This window comes from Manis pentadactyla, chromosome 8 (genome assembly GCF_030020395.1).
Source record: "Manis pentadactyla isolate mManPen7 chromosome 8, mManPen7.hap1, whole genome shotgun sequence".
NCBI classification, from domain to species: domain Eukaryota; kingdom Metazoa; phylum Chordata; class Mammalia; order Pholidota; family Manidae; genus Manis; species Manis pentadactyla.
In genome coordinates, this window is record NC_080026.1 from 11624840 (window position 1) to 11648541 (window position 23702).

General features: G+C 33.6%; 1 protein-coding gene across 6 annotated transcripts in view; it reads right to left on the reverse strand.

Moving 5' to 3' along the window:
* SLC4A10 (solute carrier family 4 member 10) overlaps nt 1–23702 on the reverse strand; it is a 268072-nt gene that overhangs the window by 181212 nt on the left and 63158 nt on the right. For 2 of the 6 annotated variants that reach the window (XM_036884250.2, XM_036884245.2), the window contains exon 1: nt 16046–16340. The exons of 1 other annotated variant lie outside the window; for it this stretch is intronic. In XM_036884250.2, the coding sequence (XP_036740145.1) occupies nt 16046–16126 (81 nt within the window). In that variant the 5' untranslated portion in view covers nt 16127–16340. Of the gene's footprint in view, nt 1–16045; nt 16342–23702 lie in introns of those variants that run through there. 3 more of the 6 variants (XM_036884249.2, XM_036884248.2, XM_036884246.2) reach the window with 2 other exon arrangements.

Here is a 23702-nt window from a genome sequence, read left to right on the forward strand (position 1 = left end):
TACACACATAAACAGTTCGGAAATGAAGAAGGAATAATCACAACAGATACAACAGAAATACAAAGAACTACTAGAGAATACTATGAAAAATTATATGCCAATAAATGGGACAACTTAAAAGAAATGGACAACTTCCTAGAAAAATGCAACTTTCAAAGACTGACCTGGGAAAAACAGAAAATCTGAACAGGCCAATTACAGCAATGAAATTGAATTGTTTCAAAAAAACTCCCAACAAATAAAACCCAGTACCAGATGGCTTCACAGCTGAATTCTGCCAAACATTTAAAGAAGACTTAATATCCATCATTCTTAATGTATTCCAGAAAATTGAAGGGGGTGGGAATACTTCCAAACTCATTCTATGAGGCCAGAATCACTATAATACCAAATCCAGACAAAGACACTACTAAAAAAGAAAATTATAGACCAATATCCCTGATGAACATAGAAGCAAAAAGCCTCAACAAAATATTAGCAAACTGAATTATAAAATACATCAAAAGGATCATCTATCACAACCCAGTGGGATTTATTTCATGGATGCAAGGATGGTACAATATTTGTAAATGAATAAATATGATACACCACATTAAAAAAAAGAAGAAAAAACCATATGATCATCTCAACAGATGCTGAAAAGCATTTGAAAAAATCCAACATCAACTCATGATAAAAACTCTCAACAAAATGGGTATAGAGGGTATGTCCCTCAACATAATAAAGGCCATATACCACAAACCTACAGCTAACATCGTACTCAATGGCCAAAAGCTGAAAGCTTTTCCTCTAATATCAGGAACAACACAAGGATGTCCACTCTCACTGCCTTTATTCAACATAGTACTGGAGGTCCTAGCCACAGCAATCAGACAAAGCAAAGAGATAAGAGGAATCCAAATTAGTAAGGAAGAAGTTAAACTGTCATTATTTGCAGATGACATGATACTATATATAGAAAACCCTAAAGGCTCCACCAAAAAACTTAGAACTAATAGCTGACTCAGCAAAGTTGCAGAATACAAAATAAATACATAGAAATCTGTTGCATTCCTATATACTAACAACTAACTAGCAGAAATGTAAATCAGGAAAACAACTTGTTTTAAACTGCATCAAAAGCATAAAATACCTAGCAATAAACCTAACTAAGGAGGTGAAAGAAATGTACTCTGAAAACTATAAAACACTCATGAGAAAAATTAAATAAGACACCAATAAATGGAAATCTACCCCATGTTCATGGATAAGAAGAATTACTATTGTCAAAATGGCCACCCAGTCCAAAGCCATTTACAGATTCAATACAATCCCAATCAAGATACCAGTGGCATTTGTCAATGAACTAGAGCAAATAATCCTAAAATTCATATTGAACTACAAAAGACCCTAAATAGCCAAAGCAAATATGAGAAAGAACAGAGCTGGTATATTATACAAGCTGACTTCAAGCTATACTACAAAACTACTATAATCAGAACAGTGTGGTACTGGCACAAGAACAGATTCTTAGATCAGTGGAACAGAATAGAGAGCCCAGATATAAACACCCATGCATATATGGCCAATTAATATACAATAAAGGAGCCATGAATACACAATGGGAAAAGAGAGTTTCCTCAATAACTGGTATTGAGAAAACTGGACAGCTATATGCAAGAGAATGAAACTGGACTACTGTCTAACTCTATACACAAAAGTAAACTCGAAATGGGTTAAAGACTTGAATGTAAGACATGAAATCATGAAACTCTTAGAAGAAAACATAGGAAAAAAATATCTTGAATATCTTGAGCAATTTTTCCTGGACACATCTCCTTGGGAAGGGAAACATCAAACTAGAAGATTCTCTACAGAAAAGGACACCATCAGCAGAACAAAAAGGAGAATATATTCATAAACAAGCTATCCAGTAAGGGATTAATATCCAAAATATATAGAGAACTCATACAACTTAACACCAAGAAAAACAAATAACACATTTAAAAAATGGGTGGAGGATCTGAACAGACATTTCTCCAAAGAAGAAATACAGATGGCCAACAGGCACATGAAAAGATGTTCCATATCAATAATCATCAGGGAAATGCAATCAAAACCACAATAAGATACCACATCACACCAGTTGGAATGTTCACTGTCCAAAAGACAAGAATGGTGAGGATGTGGAAAAAAGGAAACCTCCCTACACTGTTGATGGGAGTGTAAATTGGTGCAACCACTATAGAAAGCAGTATGGAGGTTCCTCAAAAAATTTATAATAAGAATACCCTATGACCCAATAATTCCATTTCCAGGAATTTACCCAAAGAAAACAAAATCCCTGATTTGAAAGGAGATATGAACCCCTCTGTTTGCTGCTACATTATTTACAATAGCCAAGATATGGAAACAGTCAAAATGTCCATCAATAGATGAATGGATAAAGAGGTGATACATATATACAATGGAATATTATTCAGGTATAGAAAAGCAAGAAACCTTGTCACTGGCAACAACATGGATGGACCTAGAGGATATTATGCTAAGTGAAATAAACCCGGCAGATAAAGACAAATACCATATTATATCACTTATTTTTGGAGACTAAAAACAAAACAAAGTGAACAAAAAAGCAGTAAACTCATAGACACTAAGTAGTGACTGGTGGAGGAAGGGCTGGAGTAGGTGGGTGGGAGGGGCATAAAAGGGCACAAAAATTCTCAAGCACAACATAAGCTGGTCACAGGAATGGTAATACAGCACGGAGAATATAGACAATGATTCTGTAACATCTTCCTATGTTGACAGATACTAACTCCAAGAGTGGGTGTGACGATTTGATATGGGTAACTGTTGAACCACTGTGTTATATAGTTGAAACCAATATATGATTTTGCATCAACTATACTTCAATTTTTTAAAATCCTTTAAAAAGGAAAAATAAAATAGCCTAAACATGGTGGGGGGGGGGGGGGGTGGCAGGAATGGGATTAGATTTGAAATGGGAAATGATGAAAAAGAAAAATGATGAGTAAATATGTATATAACATTCTTAATGAATGTATGTAACTTCTGAAAATTCCTCAATTACTTATTACCCTCACAAGACAAAAAACCTGTTATTTATTTTAAATTTGTGTATAAAAGAAATGTAAGCATGTCTTCTGCCACTTGGAAGAACGATCTCCAGTTATTAGAAATATATGGGAGTAATCTGCTACTCTAGTTAGTATACAATACAAATAGACTAAACTAACTTATAGCTAGCATTATAGCTATAAATAGCTCTTATTATTTAATTTACACTATCTATACTAAGCTAAGGTCCTAAGGCAAAGCAGAATGGTGGCTAAGATGATCTCTGAAACCAGAGGTGTAATACAGAACAATTTCAATTTTGTAATTGAAAAAGTCATATGTAAACCTCTCTATTTGAATGCAAATCTGTCCACAGGTCTATTTTGTAATCCCTAAGATTAAACCAGAGGGTGCACAATTTGAAATAGACAGTATATTTCAAGAGGTAACAAGCAAACTATTAAAGAAGAAAGGACCTTAGAATTTCATGATTTGTCTGGTTTTACAAAGTGCTTGAGAGTTTTATGAAAGAGCCTCTGCCTACAACTTACAGATTTTTGTAGTCATGTAGCAACAGAAGAAAAGTTAAATAATCAGGGAAGTTCAATCATTCCTTTATCAATCATTCCTTCATCAAAATTTAAGACTATCACTACTACTGCTGCTATAGACTGAAAGTTTGTGTCTACCAACAAATTCACATGTTGAAACCTAATCCCCAATGTGAGAGTATTTGGAGGGGGGATTTCTTGGGGGTGAATAGGTCATGTGGTTGGAGCCCATTTCAATGGGATTAGTGCTGTGATCAAAGAGACCCCAGAGAGCTCCTTCACCCCTCCTGCTGTGCAAAGACACAACCACAAAAATGGCCATCTATGAAGGAAGAAGTGGCCTCTCAACAGACACTGAATCTGCAGGAGCCTTAATTTTGGACTTCTCAACTTCCAGAACCGTGAGAAATAAATCTGCATTGTTTATAAGCCACCCAATTTTTGACATTTTTTGTTTTAGCACACCAAACAGACTAAGGCATTTACTAATACTAACGGCCATGGGCAATATGAGGTGCTTTCAAAGATCACCTCACTAAATTCTATAAGATATTATCCCCATTTCACAAGTGGGTAGTTGAGGCTCCAAGTAATGAAGTAACTTACCCATGAGTATAGACCTACTGTCAGAAGTAGAATTTAAACTTTGATCTGTTTAAACTCCAAAACCCATGTTTTTTGCCTCAACAAATCTTCGGAGAAGAATTTGAGCTGAGCTGTTTTGAAAAATATATAGTTTTTAAAATATTGAAGAGGATGGGAAATGAGGCAGGGGGATCAGCACACACAAGGCAGAGGAAAAAGATCGGCTTACTTAGAAAATTCCCATTGTTTTGGTAGGATTATTAGAGCTCAAGGCACCCACTTAAAGTATAAAAATGAAGCTGGAAAGTGAGGTTGTATCTACATTAAAAAATCCATGCATGACTCAAGTATTTTGCACCCTACAAGCAAAGATTACAATTATATTGACAGTGACTTTGACATGGGGAGGTTAGGAGTTAGATACACTTGGTTCATGAGTAAACAGGTATGCATTTAATAGAATTTCATATTATAAAATACCTCTTATTTGGATTATTTGTTCTTTTATATGATCTTGACACCTGCTTTTTCATTTAATAGAAGCAATTGGAGGACACTACATAACTTAATGGCATTTTTCTAGGGAATTAAAAGAGAAGATTAGACTGAAGAAAGGCATTTATAATGAAACAAAAGCAATGCCTTTTATTTTTGTCAGTCATTGATGACTTGATTAAACAAGTAAACTAACCAAAATACAATTTCAATTCATAAGTGTAAGATAGTAGCCAAATTATCAACCATGATTAATTTATTAATGTATCATTCTGGAGAATACATCTTGGACCTCTGGTTAAAATGCTCTTTCAGTCTTTCCTCTCATCTGTGGGCCTTAGGATTCAGGTGCCACACTGTTTGGCTCTGCAGAGCATCAGTACCCCAGTCAGCCATCACTCAGTTGGCTTGACATTCCGGCAAACTTTGGACAGCCACATACACAAGTGAGGACTAGCGGAAACCAAACGCTAATTGTCTCACCAATGAAATGAGTTTCTTCTCGTCCCATGGAAAGGCTCTAGAGAAAGATGGTAAAAAGGCCACAACAGCATCTTAATACATTTCTAACATCACACTTTTTAAAGGTATTTCTCTATCTGAATCATCTTTCCTAGAAATTCCAGTCAACATCTTTTTTTTACATGCAGTTTCCATAACTGAGCACAAACTTCCACATATGATTTAACTGTCAAGGAATAAAGAGGAATTACTTTCTCTGGTAAAAAAAAAAAAAAAAAAATTCTATTTCCCTTAATTCCATCTAAGTTTGTATTGGAACTTTTGTTAGGTATTAAAAATGATTTACTCATAAAGATTAAAACCAAGAAAGCTTATTCTCTGTAAGACTAGGCCATAAACACAAGAAAATAATACTTTGTGCTATCCCTTTTTAACCACACTTTTTTGCCTGTTGACCGTATATCCAGAAACTTTGCTAAATTAAGTACTTTTATGAGTTTTATTTGTTACATTCCTTGAGATTTTCTACATAAACAACCATACTGTCCGTGAATAGGGGCAGTTTTATTCCTTCCTTTTCAATCTGTATGGTTTTCTCTCCTTTTCTTGTCTCTTACACTCACTGGGTCTTTCAGCACAATGTTGAACGGAAGTGGTGAGAATTCACATGCTCCCCTTCCTCTCGTCTCAGGGGCAGACCATCTAGTCTCTCATCCTTAAGTATATTAACTGTAGGTTCTGGGGAGATGTCCTTTCCGGCTGAAGAAAGAAGTTTTCTTCTGTCCCTAGTTTTCTGACAGGTTTTTTTGTTTTTTTCTAGAATGGATGTGGAATTCTGTTAAATGCTTTCTCTGCATTGCTGAAATGATCGTGTGGTCTTTCTTATTTAGTCAATTAATATCATGGATTACTTTGATTGGTTTGAAAATATTAAACCAGCATTGCACTTTTAGGATAAAACTCATTTGCTCATGATATATTATTATTTTATAAATTAATGGACTCAATTTTGCTAATATTTTGTTGGGGATATTTGCATCTATGTTCATGAGAGATATTGGTCTATGTATTTTCCTTTCCTATATGCCTTTGTGTGATTGTGGTAGCATGGTCATTCTAGCTGGGGTAATGAATTCTTATTACCCATTCTATTACTAATCTTTATTCTATTACTAGTATAGCTAACTAAAATTATTAACACATTTGTTATGTCTAGTTCCACAGTAAATAACCTCTGAATGAACTTCAGAAACTGTTTTTTTGCTGCCCAAAAGCATATAGCAATATTCTTAAATTTATATAACAATCTATTTATTGAATCAGTATTTACTAATCATTTAACATGTGCCAGAGTCTGCAAATACTGGGGACACTCAATTAAAAGACAACTTTGCCTTCTAAGACTTACATTCTAAGAGAGAAGACATACGTGTATATTTTTCAAATGCTACACATGGTGAAGGTTATACCAGAAGTGGACTTAGTACTCTAAGGGATATATAAATGACCACCTAATCCCACTAACAGATGCTTAAACGGAGTCTTAAAGGACAAATAAGATGATCAAGGTGAGGAAGAAGAATATTCCAGACAAATGACACAGTTTGTACAAAAGCATGATGGTGGCATCAGTGACTTCAAGGACAGAAATCCCCACTTTTTAATTTCACAACTCAAATGATTACAACATCCTGGTTGCATTAATACTGTAATTTTTTGAATGACAAAATTAAGATACATTCCAGCTTTAGAGTAATCCAGTAGCAAAGCTAGAACTAGAACTAAAATTTTTATTTTTTGATTGCCATCTGAATGGTCAATCATGGGATAATTCTAACTCTATGTTATGAAACTGTAAGTCCCATGTCTGATTTTTCTCAGCGCTGCATGCAGTTGCTATAATAATAAGGTTCCAATGTGCCAGGCACAGTGCTAGAACTTAACACACATTTACTCATTAAAAATCTTCTAAACAGTGAGCATTCTGAAACTTCAAAAGGCAAGGAGACTTTCCCAGGAATCATCAGCTACTAAGAGGCAGAGACTGGGTTTGAAGGCAGGTCATTACTCTTAACCTACATGCTACACTGTACAGGTATTATCAGGTAAGCATAAAATATAAAATTTCTTAATTTAACTTTAAGACACTTCAGAGTCTCATCCAACCATATTTATATACCTCAGCTAATATGATTTCCTAATGGTGTCCAAAGTGACATAGGCCTCAGTTCTCCATCAACTTTCCTCATTTTGTTGTTCAACAAAGGTTTATTAAGTAGTTATCATGTGCCAGGGTATTAGTGCTGGCTCTAAAGAAATGAAAGGCATTTCCTCTTAAACAGTTTATAGTCAAGACAGGAAAATTAATGACAATACAGTATATATTGTGCTTCAATTAACGTAAATACTGGAATCCAGAAGAACATAAGGAAAAAAACACCTTATTCACACTGAAGGGATGAGGACTGTTTCAAAAGGAGGTGAAGCTTAATCTAAATCACTCTTGAGGCATAAGAAAGAACCAGAAAAAGAGGAACGAGGGTCAAAGGCATCATAGGCAGAGAAGACAGCATTTTAAAGGGTCTCTATCTAACAGAATTTTAATGAAGTTTAGTGATGGCCAAGATTAAATGTCACTTTCTCAAAATCCCTCAAAAACTTAAAAATAGAACTACCACATGATCCAGGAATCCCACTTCTGGGTATATATCCAAAGGAAATAAAATCACTGTCTCAAAAGAGACATTTGCATCCCATGTTCACTGCCACATTATTTATACTATTCAAGGTACGGAAATAACCTAGGTGTCCAGTCATGGATGAATGGATAAAATTAAGACAATGGAATATTATTCAGCTATAACAATGAAGGAAATCCTGCCATTTGCAACAACATGGATGGACTGAGGGCATTATGTTAAGTGAAAGAAGTCAGAAAGAGGAAGACAAATACTGCATGTTATCACTTATTAGAATTCAGAAAATTATGAAAGTAGTTGGTAAAAGTAAAGCCTTAGATGAGTTTAAGTAAGCAAATGCCTTTCCTGGTTTACATTTCAGGAAGAATACTGTGGCAGCTGAGTAGTGAGTAATTTGCTTTGAGGATGAGTGATGGGAAGAAAAAGAAATACCAATTAAGAAATGATTACAATAGTCCAGGTAAGAAACAAATATCAACTCACACTAAGGTGAAGACAATGGGGAATGGAAAGAAGGGATAAATTTTGAGTTCCTTAGGAGAAAAATTCTTTCTTTACGTAACTTGGTGAGTAATTGGTTCTAAGGTTGGGATAGAAAAAAGCTGAAAATAATTAGCAAGTCATCATGCTAAGGAAGACAAAGATTTTGAAGAGAAAATAATAAGTTTAGTTTGGAACAGCCCAAGTTTGAGATATTTGTAAGATAAATAAGCAGAGATGTCTAACAAGATGCAGTATCTGGAACACTAGATAGAGGTTAAGATGTAGATTTGAGCTTTTGATTTGGAATTCATCACCATGTAAAGCAGCAGTTCTCAACTTGGGCTGCCCATCAGGTTCACTTGGAAAGTCTTTTGTAAATATAAAAGCCTGGGTTCAACCTCCATAGACTTTATTTAGTACTCCTGAGATAAGCTTGGGACATCAGTGTTTTCAGAAAGCTAAACATTCTATTCTAATACATAATAACAATTAATAGCGGGTAATTTAAGTCATGAGTATAGATGAAATTCATGGTTTTCAAACAGTCCATTGCACCAATTAGGGTAGACTGAAAATAAATTATCAGAAAGGTTATGATAACAGTAATAATTTACTGAGCACCCATGGCAGGAACTATACCGATGACTGTACATGTATTAGTTGTAGTGGAAGGAGTCTAATGAAGGCCACCACACCTCTTCCATAATGTCTTTTATGGCAGTTTTAGCTTGCCTTAGCGCCTTTCATCTCAATTTGGCATTTAGAATACACTAGCTTATACATGCCTATCTAATTCAGATGTATATAATCCTAAACAGAACAACACAGTGATAAAGAGCAAGAGCCCTGGGGTTAGACTTCCTATTTGAATCCCGTATTATTCTATCCTTTGCTGGCAATTTTGATCTGCAAGCTACTTAGTTTCTTTTTCTGTGTGGGTGTATATATACATATGTATATGTAGTATACATGTGTGTAAATATGTAGCAAATATGTGTATACATATTATACTTTGTAGTATGATGTAAGTTCCTTGAAGGGTGGATTGTTTTATATCTTTTGAAGCTCAACTTTATGTAGTCCAGTGGGGAGTAATTATAACTAATATTTGTTAAGCTAAGTACTATTTCAAGAATCCTACTTATATTAATTCATTGATTCAATTGATTCTCTAGAGATCAGCATATTACTATACTCATTTTACAGATGACAATACTGAGGAAAACAGAATTCAGTAATGGTCCTAAAATAAACATTGCCAGTGAAATGGAAGATAGGGGATCCAAACAAGGAAGTCCAGCTTATAACTCTAGCTCTTCAACGACTACCCTATCCTGCTTCCCTCCATATTATATAATAGACTCAATAAATTCTTATGAGGCTGAATAAAACTTGAAAAAAAGACATGGCTAGGAATAGATGCTATATATTTATATGCAGCACATTTTACAATATATTTCACTAAAACCAGTCTCCGCTGCCTTTTAGAAAGAAGAGTTTGATAAATACTCAATTGTCTTTTTAATTTATTCTTTGTTTATATTTCTGTATTATCATTTTTTAAAAGGTTTGGGGTAGGGAAAGGATCACTTCACTAAATGCCTTTTATCTGATTTTTGAGGGGAAAAAAATGTTTAAATGTCTAAAAGTTTTAAAGCAACCCAAAGCCCAATGATCTCTAACGTTTCTCACAGAAATGGGTCTATGATCCTAAAACAAGTACAGAAAACTTATCGGGCCCCTATCATATATATGGCTCTTTCATAGACAAGTGCAGTCACAAGGATTAATAAGAACAACATCACAAGACTTCTAAAAAATAGGGATTTCAAATAATGCAGACTTCTGCAGGAAGAAACAGGATATTCTCAATTGTATAGATCTGCTACTGCTCTAAATTTAGAGCCAGAAGAGCAGTTGTTTCTGGTTTCATTTTTACTCACCCTTGTGGAAGTCCATGAGTTTTACTTCTGACATATTTTATATGGATAATATACTAACTGAGAGTATTCCATTTCAATTTTCTCACAATTCCTATGCACGAATATCATCTTCCTGGGTCTGATAACAAAAGTCATATCCCAGCTGTCCCATCCAAAGGAAATCTGCTCTTGAATGTTACCCAGCTTTTCTACTAACCTCAAGCACCACTGAGATGCTTCCAGTGTGTGCAGTAGAAGATTTAAAGGTGATATTAGAAGTATTAGCAATGACGGTTTACTTTATCATTTCTAAATGAACAAAGAGCAAAGCTAAAATATCACTGTCTTCCATGATTATAAACAGCAATTTTATTTCAAATTTTCCCTAAGACAAAGTCCTTATTATCCAAATATTCACCATAGTGACATGTGTATTCATTGAATTAATGATCCCTCTAGATTGTCCTTGGTCTAGAAAATGTCAAAAATAAAGCCAAAGCTAAATAAGATTGCCTACCAATAAAACAGAGTTTACATCAGGGACAAGCGGGAGGTCTCTTAGGATCTGAAATCTAGGACTTTTGAGTGGTTGTGGATAGACTGAGAAATGCTCACACGTGCAATTTTCACAGAGAATTTTATTAAAATCCTTCCTTTTGTTTCTACCCCCTACCTTGTCCACTAACTACTAAATCTACTCAGGAATTTAATTTTCAAAATGTCAAGAGGGTTAGAGCTCTGAAAATGACTGCAAAATATAGGTACTGCTCTTTTGGTTTTGATTTTATTTTCTCCCAAAAATAAACAGATCAGCACAGAAATGTTCTCCATCTAGAAGTCATAATCTAACGTCCAAGACTCTGCAGAATCTGGTCCCAACAAACCTTTCCTGGGATAGTGTGAATTACCCCACTAGGCTACAGCCAAAATGAACTATTCTGCACTACTCAAGCGTTTCTATTTGCATTCTGCCTCCCTAGACTTCCCTCTGCCAGACATGACTTTTCCCCGCTCTCTTGGCCAGTCTTCAAGGTCTACCTCTTCTACTATCTTTTTGTACTTCCCCAACTCCTCATCTAGCCTCTCCTCTGCTCTCCCTCCTCAGCTGGAAATATGCTGCCCACCGAGCTCACAGCAGAGTAATTTTGCTTCTCTCATCTCTCTTGAATCTCATGGCACTCACTACTTTCGACATTCTGCTATATTTACTTATATTTAGTGTTTATGACTCACTACCTGCGACTTCCTGAAGGTAGGGGCCCAATTTGTCTTTTATATCGTTTCTCAGTTCTGTGCTTACTAGAACACTGTGGGGTTTTGTATGTTCGTTTGTTTGCTTGTTCTAACAAATGGCATTATGCTCAGGTTCGATGAACTCCATGCCAGTTTTTGAGAAATAGCTGCACATTGAGAGAATTGCTCAAGTACTAAAATGCAAAGATGCACAAAGTGTGACACTTCAGCATTTAGATTTCACTCATATATCAAGTGATTCATTTGTACTTAGGAGCTTGACAATTTTTAAGCAAATAGATGTTTTTACATTAAATAATCACTAGCAATTCAAAATTAAACTATCAAAAAGGACCTTGAATTTTTATATACACTGTATTTAAACATATTTCATTTCATTCTTTTACCTAGAACAAAAATATTCGTTAACAAAATTACCCAAACAAGTTGCATTTAACATTCAATGAAGTTTTATGTCCTGGACAGCTTTTTTTTTCATTCAATAAATGTAGATTTATTTTAAATCAGTTTGGTACATGATATGGATTCGTTTTGCAGTTTATCATGAATGGAAATAAAAATTCTAAATGCAGTGTCTGCCTATGCACCAAACAAGTCTCTGTAAGGCAAAATAAAGTGTTTTCATGGAACTGCATCAGCATAAACAAATCAGGAAAAATCTGAACAGGTTTTTACATACCATCTGGATTAAAAAAACAATTATTAATGGCTGAAGAAATAAAATTGCTAAAAGAAGGGGAGAAAAGACAGTGAGTTCTATTGTAAGAGCTCTTCTTGCAAAATCTGATTTCCTAGTATAATTTTGTTGTTACTCAAAGTTACAGAGAGGCTTCATCAGCTACATTTTCACAAAAATGCTGTGTCCTGGACATTTTTAATAATTAAAAAAAATAACATCATTAAATCTAAACTATGTATCTTGTTTCTATATAATTTTCTTTAAACCTTGATTTTTACTTGAAGAATTTTAATCCTCAAGTATAACTAAAAAGACCTGACATCGCTCTTAAATATTTGCCCAAAGGCCCCATAATCTTTGTCATGAATGAAGTGATTGGTATAATATAGAAAAGCAAAGGATCTATACACAACTTAAGTATATGCAAAAAACTTCAAACACAATATTTTTCGCCACAATTCCCATAGTCAGTAAATGTTATAATTTAATCAGGTGTAGCATGTTTTTCTTTGTTTGCATTTTTATAATTGTCTTTATATCAGTATATATTTTTGACTGAATTTCTTATTTGATAAGGAGGATAAGTGAGAGGGAATGAAAATAAAGTGCATGACTACCATTACCAACACCTGCCAGTAGACTGTCCTAGCGCTTACGATGTATATAACATCCGCCAATAAATCGTGCTGGCACTAATGCACTTGGTATATACAAGTTCTTATATACCTTAACTCACTAGATCTTCACAACGCTCTGAGGGAGGTACCATTATTATCCCTATATTACATATGAAAAATCTCATATGCAGAAAAGTAAGTTGCCCAAGATCATAGAGCTGGTAAGTGGCAGAGCTAAGATTTGAACCCAGTGTACGTGGTGGTCCAGATGCTTCACCACCATACTACACATCTCTTGCTACAGCCAAATGTAATGAACCAGAAGAATTTGCAAATAAATCTTCTATTGCTGTCATACAAGACAACAGGCACTTTGAAGGCACTATTGGGCAGCCTGCCCCAGTACTGGATTCTGGGTGCTGCAAAGTGCTTTGCATCTGCTCTGTCCTGCCCCTGGCTACTTTCAGCCAGCATACTGGTATGAAAGAAAAAAGGACCGTATGTAGATATCCACAGTCAGCTGGCTCAGACCTGCTTCCATACTAGTTCCTCCCAGAACCCTTTCTCAGAGCCTGAGGTGAAATCCCATCTCCCCAACCATTTTACTCAAAGAACTCCCCAGATGACCTAGTTAGTATCAAACACAGCTAAAGTTGTTACTCTTTATTTCCAAATTTAATCCCAGTGAGGCCAAACCCCTTTCCATAACACATAATTACTGATGCCTAGACTTATCCACTAGACTGGTCATATCCCTGTTTTGAGCCAATTCTTGAGGTCCCTGCTTTGCCTCCTGCCAGTGAGTAAGACCCTCCTTCACTCTCAAAACAAATTGATGATAGCTTCTAAAACTTACAAGGTTATTTTATTGATTCATAATTTATAATGCCCTGCTACAATAAATTATGCATCATAAAAGAACTTTATGCAGTTGTCAAAATTATGACATGCTATATTATACAGTTTGACCCAATGTTTTATTTCTGTAATACCAAGAAATCAGCATGAGAAGAAAAAGTTATCTGTAACTCATCCTAAGATTCATCAGTTTATAAATTAACTTGAAACTGATTGTACCATCTTTGAAAAGCCAATTCAAAATGCAAGCATAGCTCATTTGTATACAGTATCTCATAATCTCCTTAAGACCAGGAAACAATTTTTCTTTATTCCTCACAATACCAAATACAGTATTGTGCAAATGACCAGCTTTACATAATGTTACTGACCTACACAATTGTTCAAAGAACTGCTTATAAACAGCTTACCTTTAGAAACCTTTTTGGTGTATAATGAAATGTATGTAAAATAGTACAGACAGAGGCAACCACTGTAAAAAGAAAATGACTGATCACTACTGGGCAAATTTACAGTCAGTTATTTCACCATTCAAAAGGGCAAGGCCTCACAGGAAAAAAGGTTGACATTACACTTATATGTCTGTGACATTTTTACCAGTCTTTACTTTCTAATGTAACATATTCTGACAAAGCAACAGAGAGAAATTTCACTCTAATTTGTAAAAGAAATGACAACTGTAAAACAGTCATTTTTTTCACCTTACAAAACTATTGAGATATACTCATTTAAGGGCCACTAAAGGAAAATAACCAAAAATCATCTTTATGGTTTGGTTCTTCTGAAAGGTCACAGATACAGTGAAAAATAGCAGAATTCTGTGAAACCAATACCTAGAGGAATCCTAAAGCAATGCCAAGAAACAGAATGTACTCATGGTGACTAATACATGCAAATACTGGAAATAAATTCTAACAGATTAAATAGGTTTTGTAGCAACTAAAAGGTATATTCAAATCATTCCAAAACTAATCAAGCTTAAGACTATGGCAATCTTCCCTACTAATAAGAATATAAGCTGGCTAAGTAGCATGAATAACATATAAATTATAACCAATATCAGTAGATATAATTTTTTCAATGTGTTTTTTATTTAAAAAGGAGAAACTGACCCCTTCACTGAATTAAATCACTGTATCAGACTTCCACTTCAGTCTTCTGATAAACATGTTCATTTTAATAGTGTATCATTTCATCCTGATGAGGCATTAAATCCTCATCAGGCTACAGAATCATGAAGACAAAATTGTATTTCTGTTGAGAAATGCTGCAACATTTTATCTCTTTTTGCTCATTTCATGTGGAATACCTGGCCATGGATCTGAAATCCTCTAAAACTGAGGCAGAAATATGTATAATATTAAAAAAATAAAATACATTTCCTTCAAAATCTGAATGCCAAACACAGGCACAGTTTCTTTTACCCAGGCATGTAATTCTGAGGATTTGCTATAACAAACCAAAAGTAAATGCATGACAACTTGACTAGAAAATGTGATTTAAAATAAATAGCAGAGTTTCAGGATAAAATGAATATATAAATCCAAATTCTTTGCTGTCATGATTCTCTATTCTTTGTAGTTAGCATGTTTAATGTAGTCAAGTCCTTTCATTTTGAAAATGAAAGTAAGCAAATGCAGAGTATCTCTGGGTCCAAAAATCTTAAGGAACCTTAAATATCACAGGCTTTGTAAAAAAATATATTTGTCTGCTTTCATGTATAAGCATCTATAAGCAGATATCTATATTAAGAGACCATCAGCATCATTCTTTCAATAGACCTGAAAAGTGATTAAAACTAATGCCTTTCAAACTGTTCAGATACTGAAATATAAATTTTAAGAAATTAGCTTATAGCTCAGATGCTGATAAACATGATTCTCCTCATCAAACTTGTATTGCTGTGTGGTTGCACACTACAATGGTAGCAACATTTATTTCTACACTTAAAAAATTAAAGATAAAAAATTTTTTATATGTCATTATCTATAAACAGCTAGCTATGATAATATCCTTTAAAGTCTGAAAATGTTATGCCATTTTTATCATTCAAAATAAGATTCAGTTTGACTGTATTCAGGCTTAATCTGGAAAAATCTGTTGAGCCCCAACCCTTGGTTTTAATCACATACAAAGAATCTCTTTGCTTGCTCTCCACTTCGCCCCTTTAAAAAAGCTAAAGTAAACACAAAAGCGAACACATATACATTTTTAAAGTTCATATTGTTTAGCTGATGTCTATCATTATAAATATTTGTTCCAGTACACTAAGGAAATATAATAAACAATAACATTGATTAATAGATTATAAATGATTAAGAACTAGAACAAGCAATAACTCTGCCATGTAATAGCATCATCATAATTTGTGAGGTCATACCTGATGACTTAGAGATTGAAAAGGCTCACAGGTTCCAGACTGCATGACCTTTCTATTTCCAGAAACCCCTAAAGATTGCATTTCCTGTCTTACAAAAGATAATCACAGCCATCTCTATGTCTCAGCATCTTCAAGTATTGTGAAGAAAACATCAAAACAGCAGATCTGTCCATCAGTATCTGTTTAAGTCATCATGGAGCTGTGAAATCTCATATACTGTTTATCGTCTCCCCTTTGCAGTTACAAACACCCGTATTAAGAGAGAATGACACAGTTGTATTTGCTGAAGATGCTAATGCTTTCTGAAAACAGTAGCTTACTGCTTAGAGCAATTCTGCATCATCCAAACAGAGAATGAGCCACATCCTTCTGGTTTCCCACGTCTGCTACTAGAAAGATTTCACTTGCTAAGGAGGGTATGACTTTTTTTGTCAGTCCCTTAAAAATAAGCAATGTTATATTTAATTAAGTATCCAATGTGTCTGTTGCATATACCATGTTAATTGTAGCTTTCTCCATACATGACTAAGCTTTAGCATAATGACTAAACAAGCAAAATTGTACTCTCTTTTAAATGACACTTTTCTCCAAACTGTATGTTTCATCATTCATCCAATCCATCAAAATTAGAAGTCCCTAAAGAGAAAGAACTGTTATTCTCACAATCTTTGATAACTGTGAATAAAAGTAGATAAATAGATAAATACATATTCACTTTTAATTCTCAGGAACTTCATTTTTATTTCATATTCATCAGACCAAGCTGCTTCAAATCAAAATATTTTTCATATTTTTATTTAATGTCTTCATCTACAGAATTTAACATGCAAAAACAATGTGCTATTATCAAACTCCTAAGCTGCATGCTTAAATTTAGGAAGGAAACTTATGTGACTTATTGGCATTTTTTTTCATGATGTTTTTCATTGCATCTTATTTGCATTCATCAAGGTTCTTATAATGCTTTATTTTACACAACATAGTAGAATCAGGAAAATTTAAGACTTAAAAAGTAGTCTGATAATAGAGGATTAACATCTTTTAAAATTATAAATGGAAATACTTTCTATTTACCATGTGAAAAAGATTGTGTTTTTAGAAATAAGGCAAAAGATAGACTAAAATTATAATCAATTTAACTGAATTGAAAATTAGGACACCAAGTACAATATTATACCCTAAAATAGCCCTCAAATTATGTATAGCCTGAATTAATGAAAATTTTATTTATATGCCTATGAACACTTTATTTATGAACCTGTGAAGTAAACTAAATGAAACTTAATGATAGCTAAAGTGCTATGCAGAAAATGTTTTAGATAAATGTAGGCTAATAACAAATCAGCATAATTTCCCTTCTCCCACTCACAACATTTGATAAGCATAATATGTATTATCATGAAAACTAGTCAAAATGAGTCCTAAAGACTGGGCATCTTTTAGAGGTTGGGAGGTGAGGAAGATATTAGCCAAAAAATACAAACTTGCAGTTATAAGATGGATAAGTTCTGGGGATCTAGTGTATAGTACAGTGATTGTAGTTTCTAATATTATATTATGCACTTGAAAGTTGAGCTATGGTAGTAATCACTTGGCATTATGTAAGTATATCAAATCAATATGTACAACTTAAACATACACAATATGTTAATTATATCTCAATAAACCTGGGGGAAACAATTATTATACCTTAAATATGTACAATTTTTATTTGTAAAAAAATTAACTGTGCTTCCTTAATAGCCAGATCCTACTATCCCTTTAAAGAAATTACTGCCTCTAATTGTACAGGTTCAGACTAAGTTTTCAGTGCTTGGTTGTATGTATACAATGGCACACATGGATGAAAAATCATATTCAGGGAAATCTGATTTATCTGTGCAGTATTTATTCTCCTACAATAATCAAAATAGGTACTCATTCTCAAAGACCTATCTTCTCAGTAAGACCCTCCTACACTCTACTATCTCCCTTTCTATATTCATTCTTTCATGTATAAAATATTAAACATATTCTATGTGCCAAGCATTGTACAGGTGCTGGAGACTCCATAAAAACACAAAATACACCATCACATGTTTTGTTGCCCTTGTCTAGCTTGGATTAATACTTAGTCTATAGGCACACACCTGATCATCTACATTTGCCCTCTTACAGCACTAAACTATGTTTTCTACCTTTATCTTGCATCTACCTACCACTTCAGCATTTTATTTAAAAAATAATAATAATAATAATAATAATAATGGAGAAATGTGGGATTCACATATAAATCAAGTATAAAAATCAAACGAATAATCATAATTGACCTGATTGTTTATAGTTCATGATGCATGATCAAAACCAAAAGTTTCTGTGATGACTGCCCTTGCACTGTTCACCATGTAAGAACTTATTCACTATGTAAGAACTTGTTCACCATGTAAAAATTTGTTCGTTATGCTTCAGAAGATTGGAGACTGTTGAGAATTAGGCTTGGGGTTGATTAATGATTGTACATTGAGTCCCCAATACAGAATTTTATTGTTGTTAACAACCATATGATCAATAAATATGAGAGATGCCCTCTCAAAAAAAAAATACACCATCACAAAAGCAGATAATTAAACAAGTATGTTTTGTTATAAATAACAGAAGAATTAAGAGGAAAAGCCACATGTGATAACAGGGTAGCTGACTGTAACCAAAGGGGATATAAGATACCTCCCTAAGGAAGAACTGTTTAAACTGAGAAGATCCTGCACAGGTCACATTCGAGGTACATTAAATAGCATGGTTATACCATGAAGTGTACATAGGACAGAGGGGATCAATGAGGCTAGAAGCATAAGACAAAGTCCAATCATAGGAAGCATCAAAACCCATTTAAAGCCATTTATCCGTAAGCTGTCAACATACTCAATTTTGCAGTTTTAGATTATACTGGCTATGGTGGAGAAGCAACTGGGTAAAACAAAACTGGAAAAAGACAAGTCACATAATTTGGGGCTGGGGATAATGATAGCCTAAACCAAAGTGGTGGCAGTAGGAATGGAAAGAAATAAATAGATTCCAGATACACTTTTTGGTTAAAAGGGATAGAATTTGGGGATTAAATGTGAGACATTAGGGAGAAAGAAATGTCAAGATTCATTCCTAACCTCCTATATTATTACAGGTTTCACTTGAACAATCAGTATAGTTTCAACATATGCTTTGTTGTATTGTTATTTATCCTTTTCATGTTCTGTGTTTAGTTTTTATAAAATAACCTGAAAATTGTTATAAGAATCATCTTACATTCTTTTCGTGTTCTCTCATAATGTGTGTAACTTTGAAGAAACTTACTATAAGTGAATAAATAAATGGGAAATACACAGAAAGTTGAGATTTTCTTTCAGCGATTTTGCCATAGTATAGATATAAACTTTGTATTCATCAGTCTCTGGACATTATTAATTAGCATATGCAATCTAATTTCCTTCAGTGCTTTCTTGCCAAACACTTAATTGATCTTTGAAATAAAAATACAAAACCCAGTGCACAAACAAGCTCTTAATCTCTCTACCATCTAGTTGGTAAAATCAATAAACAATTGTTTATTTGTAATTCATTTGTATAATCCAATTACTATCTCCTAGTAATTTAGTATAGGCCAATCAATTAATAGTGACCCCCACTTTTTAGTAACTATTGCTCTGTGAAAAACAATATTCATACAATATGCTACTTATTGCAATGTTTTTAAGGTATTTGTTCTCTTTATAGTAAAGCACAATGCCTCTACATTTTCCTTATCAAATCTACCCAATAAAGGTTTGATAAAATGGATAAAGAAGCAGCTAAAAGATAGCAAAGAATCCCTTGGTCTGAATGAGGAAAGAACCAAAAGGGTGAAAAGCATAAATCAAAAGTAACTTTAGTGTTTTGCTAAACATCAGAACATCCCAAACAATAAAATATCAGCATCTTAAAAACAGCAAGAGCATTATAATAATTACTACATATTTAGCTCTTGCTTTTCCTCTTTCAGGGTCTATGAGATCTAATGCCCTCATTTCACAGCTAAGGGAACTGAAATTTGGAGAGACTCGTTCAAGGTCAGTTAGGAGCAGAACCAAGATCAAAATTCAGAATTCCTGCTTCCCAGTTTCATGGTTTTCCCCAATATAAGTCACTATGTCTTTTATTTTTGTAATATTATGTTTTATCTTTAGTAATTAAAATAACTTCCATTTTAATATTGTTTCATACATTCTTGTTAGAGAGACAAAATATTTTAGAAATATGTCCATGAGAATTAAAGGTTTTTACATAAAACTTAATTTTTATCATAAAGCATTTATTTTTATTTTCATTTAAAGATAACTTATTTCAAATAATACCTCTGAAAACCTACATAAGTCATGTTGTTTTATATATTGATGCTTTAAAGAGTGTGAGTTAGTTCAACTTTTCAAAGTAAATTGGCAAAATGAATTAAGACCCTTTAAAGATATTCAATCCTTTCCAGTATTTCCAGTTTGGAGAATCTGTCCAAAGGAAATAATGCAGATGAAGGTTTATGCACAAAGATGTTTGGTGCTACATTAGAAGAGAAAAAAAAGGAATAGTAGAGAAAATTAATTAATTTATAGTACAACAAAATGGAATATCATGTAGCCATTGAAGATTATGAAAGATATTAATGACAAAGGAAAATGTAATTCTCATATATTAAATGAAAAACAAGATCCCAATGTATTTGTGTCATACAATCTCAACTATGTAAAATATACACTGAAAAAAATAGACAAAAATGTTGAATTTTAAAAGATATCCCCCACCATGACTCATCTTATACATATATACCTTCAGACTGCATGTTTTTCTAATAAAATTAGGGAAACGGTCCTGAGTATTTTAATAGTTGAACAACTACTACTACTTCTCATGTACTTTCTCTTTCCACTAAAAATTATGCCTCAAATTTCAGTTTTCCGAATATTTCATTCATATTTCTGCTCTAATTTCACAGAAACATTTAAATCTACTTCTATTAAATTATCTATGCTTTAAAAATCACCCTTTATGTGCCTTGCAAGTCATTTATAATATATGTGCATGTGATGGTTTATTTTCACACGATTTATATTGAACTCATGCTGGTACAGACTGTTTTTGGCAAATCAGCTCTCATAGAGCTTCAGTCATGAAAACGAGGAAAGAATCTGTGTGTCATGACCTTTCGTCATTGACTGTTTGCCTGGCATTGCGGTGTGGTCTACACTGATTTTCTACAAGACAATAGGAATCACTACGAGTACCACAGAGCACCCACTTTTCCTTGTCTGAGAAGCGGTGAAAACTGTCTGATTTTCACTTGTACAAGGAATATTGGTTGAACTTGAGGGTACAGGTCCCTAAGCATATATAGCATACAGCAAAGGTATCAGGAAACAAGACCTCATAGATGGTGAGGAAGCTGACCATCCCCGCTGAAAGTCTAATTATCATGATAAATAACCATTGCCACCTGATGGGGTGGATGCTGTGGGGGGCCACAAAGCTTCAGTTCAGATGACATAGTTGAGCATCCCTCTGCCTGTCTAAATATCAAGCCTCAATAATATACCATGTCTTTTTCTCCTCCCAAGTTATTAACAGGTTGCATTTTTTTTCTAATTTCATCACTATTCTACTAGTTCTTATAGTAAGCCTGTATAGTGGGTCACACAATACAGGAAAATAAGAGACGTAACAATTTATCAGATAATATTGACTTTGTATTTTAATATTCACACCAATTACAAAAGTACTTCGTAACAATACATAGAATTTTTGAAGAAATCTAGATGACCAGCAGCAGGGGAGATCACTCATAAAATCTCATTATACAGAGATAAGCATTATTGGTATTTTACTTCCAGTTTTTAATTAACACAAACTTAAAAACTATATTAAACTATCCACCTTCACCTAGTAATATACTATGAACATTTTCCCAGAGCAAAAGTATTTTCTATAACAATGTTTAATGGATAAATGGTGTTTTGTTAAATAGAGGTACCATACTTTATTTAACCAACCTATTCTTAGAGGTTTTCTTTTCTATTTTTCAATGTTATAAATAATGGTGTATTAAATTTGTTCCGTAAAAGCCTTATATATATCTTCTAGGATAAACTCCAGTAAGTTAACTTACTGGAACAATGGGTATGAGCATTTTTCAAGTTTTGGATAAAAACTGCCAAGTTACCCTCCAGAAGGGTTATATGCATTTACATTCTCCAACAAAAATATCGTTTCCACATTGTCTTGCCAGAACTGGGTGTTATCACACAGACTTTGTAAAGAATAATTGTCTGAATTGTTAATATGAAAATAAAGGAAAACTGGGCATCCATTAAGACAATGACTTAAATTATGGATAATTAAACCGTGTGGGGTTATCTTCATAAGTTTTCTAACAGCAACAATAACAAAAGCCTAGGAAAAAAATCAACCTTCCTTATTTCTAAGCATATACATAAAAATTAAATTCTAGTCTCTAGAGAATATACCTAGGATTGTAAAGCAAAACAGCAACCTTTGGAATAAGTGGTACTAAACTATGGCAAAGGAAACTAATTAAAACTGATGCTATTATAAATACAAACTTAGGCTTTATTTTTTCTCTGAGACATCTGTGAAATGACTGTAGACGGAGGGAATCATTCACCTCAGGCAATGCTATTTTACTCACACAAAATATGAAATATACAAACATACAAAGAAACAGATTTTATAGCTTAGGAAATCTTTCAAATGGCTATCAAATACACCTCTAACCAGAGAGACATTCAGGGGGACCACTAAGCCTCCAAAATACCATGTGTAAAAACCAATATTTTTTGTGTAAATTCATTTTCTCCAAGCACTGTTCAGTCCAGTGCTCAGTAAATGGGGAGGGGGTTGACGTAAATAAAAATTCACAATGTGTTTGATCTTTAAAAGCTATCATTGTTTTAAAAAATCAACAAAATAATGATCTTTGATCTTTTGAGTAAAATTTCTTGATAGATTTAGCCATTATTAAAATGTAATTTTGGCACTACTACATTGTACTTAAAGTGATAGTTATGGAAAACTGAAGACAGGGCTGTCCTTTTTAATTCTAATGTACACTGGGTCACAGATCATAAACATATATGATTTTAACAGCACAAAAAACCATGAAAAAAATAATCTCAAAACCCACCCTTTATTTGTCAGAAGGAGTTATAAGTCTGTGGTTTAAAGTACAGGCTGTAGAGGAGAATGACAGAATTCAAATCCTGGTTCTATGGCCTCTCAGTATCAGTTTCCTTATATGTACAATTATGATAATCCTACTAAGTTGTTTCAAGGGTTAAATATGATTAATACATGTCAAACAATTAAAGCAGTGCCTGGCACAGAGTGATTACTGAGTAAATGTTTGCTATTATCATTACAAGAAAGAATGGCTTGTTATAGTATCAAAAAGAGAGAAATAATAAAGAAAAATATGTAAAGTAAGATTATTAATCAAAAACATACACATGATTGAGTGAATTATCCAAGATTTGAGGATGACACTGGAGACACTCCAGACCCTTCAGACTCCATATATTCCAGATGCTGTATAGACACAGCAGAATACACTTTTTTGTTTGTTTGTTTAAATTCAGGCATATAA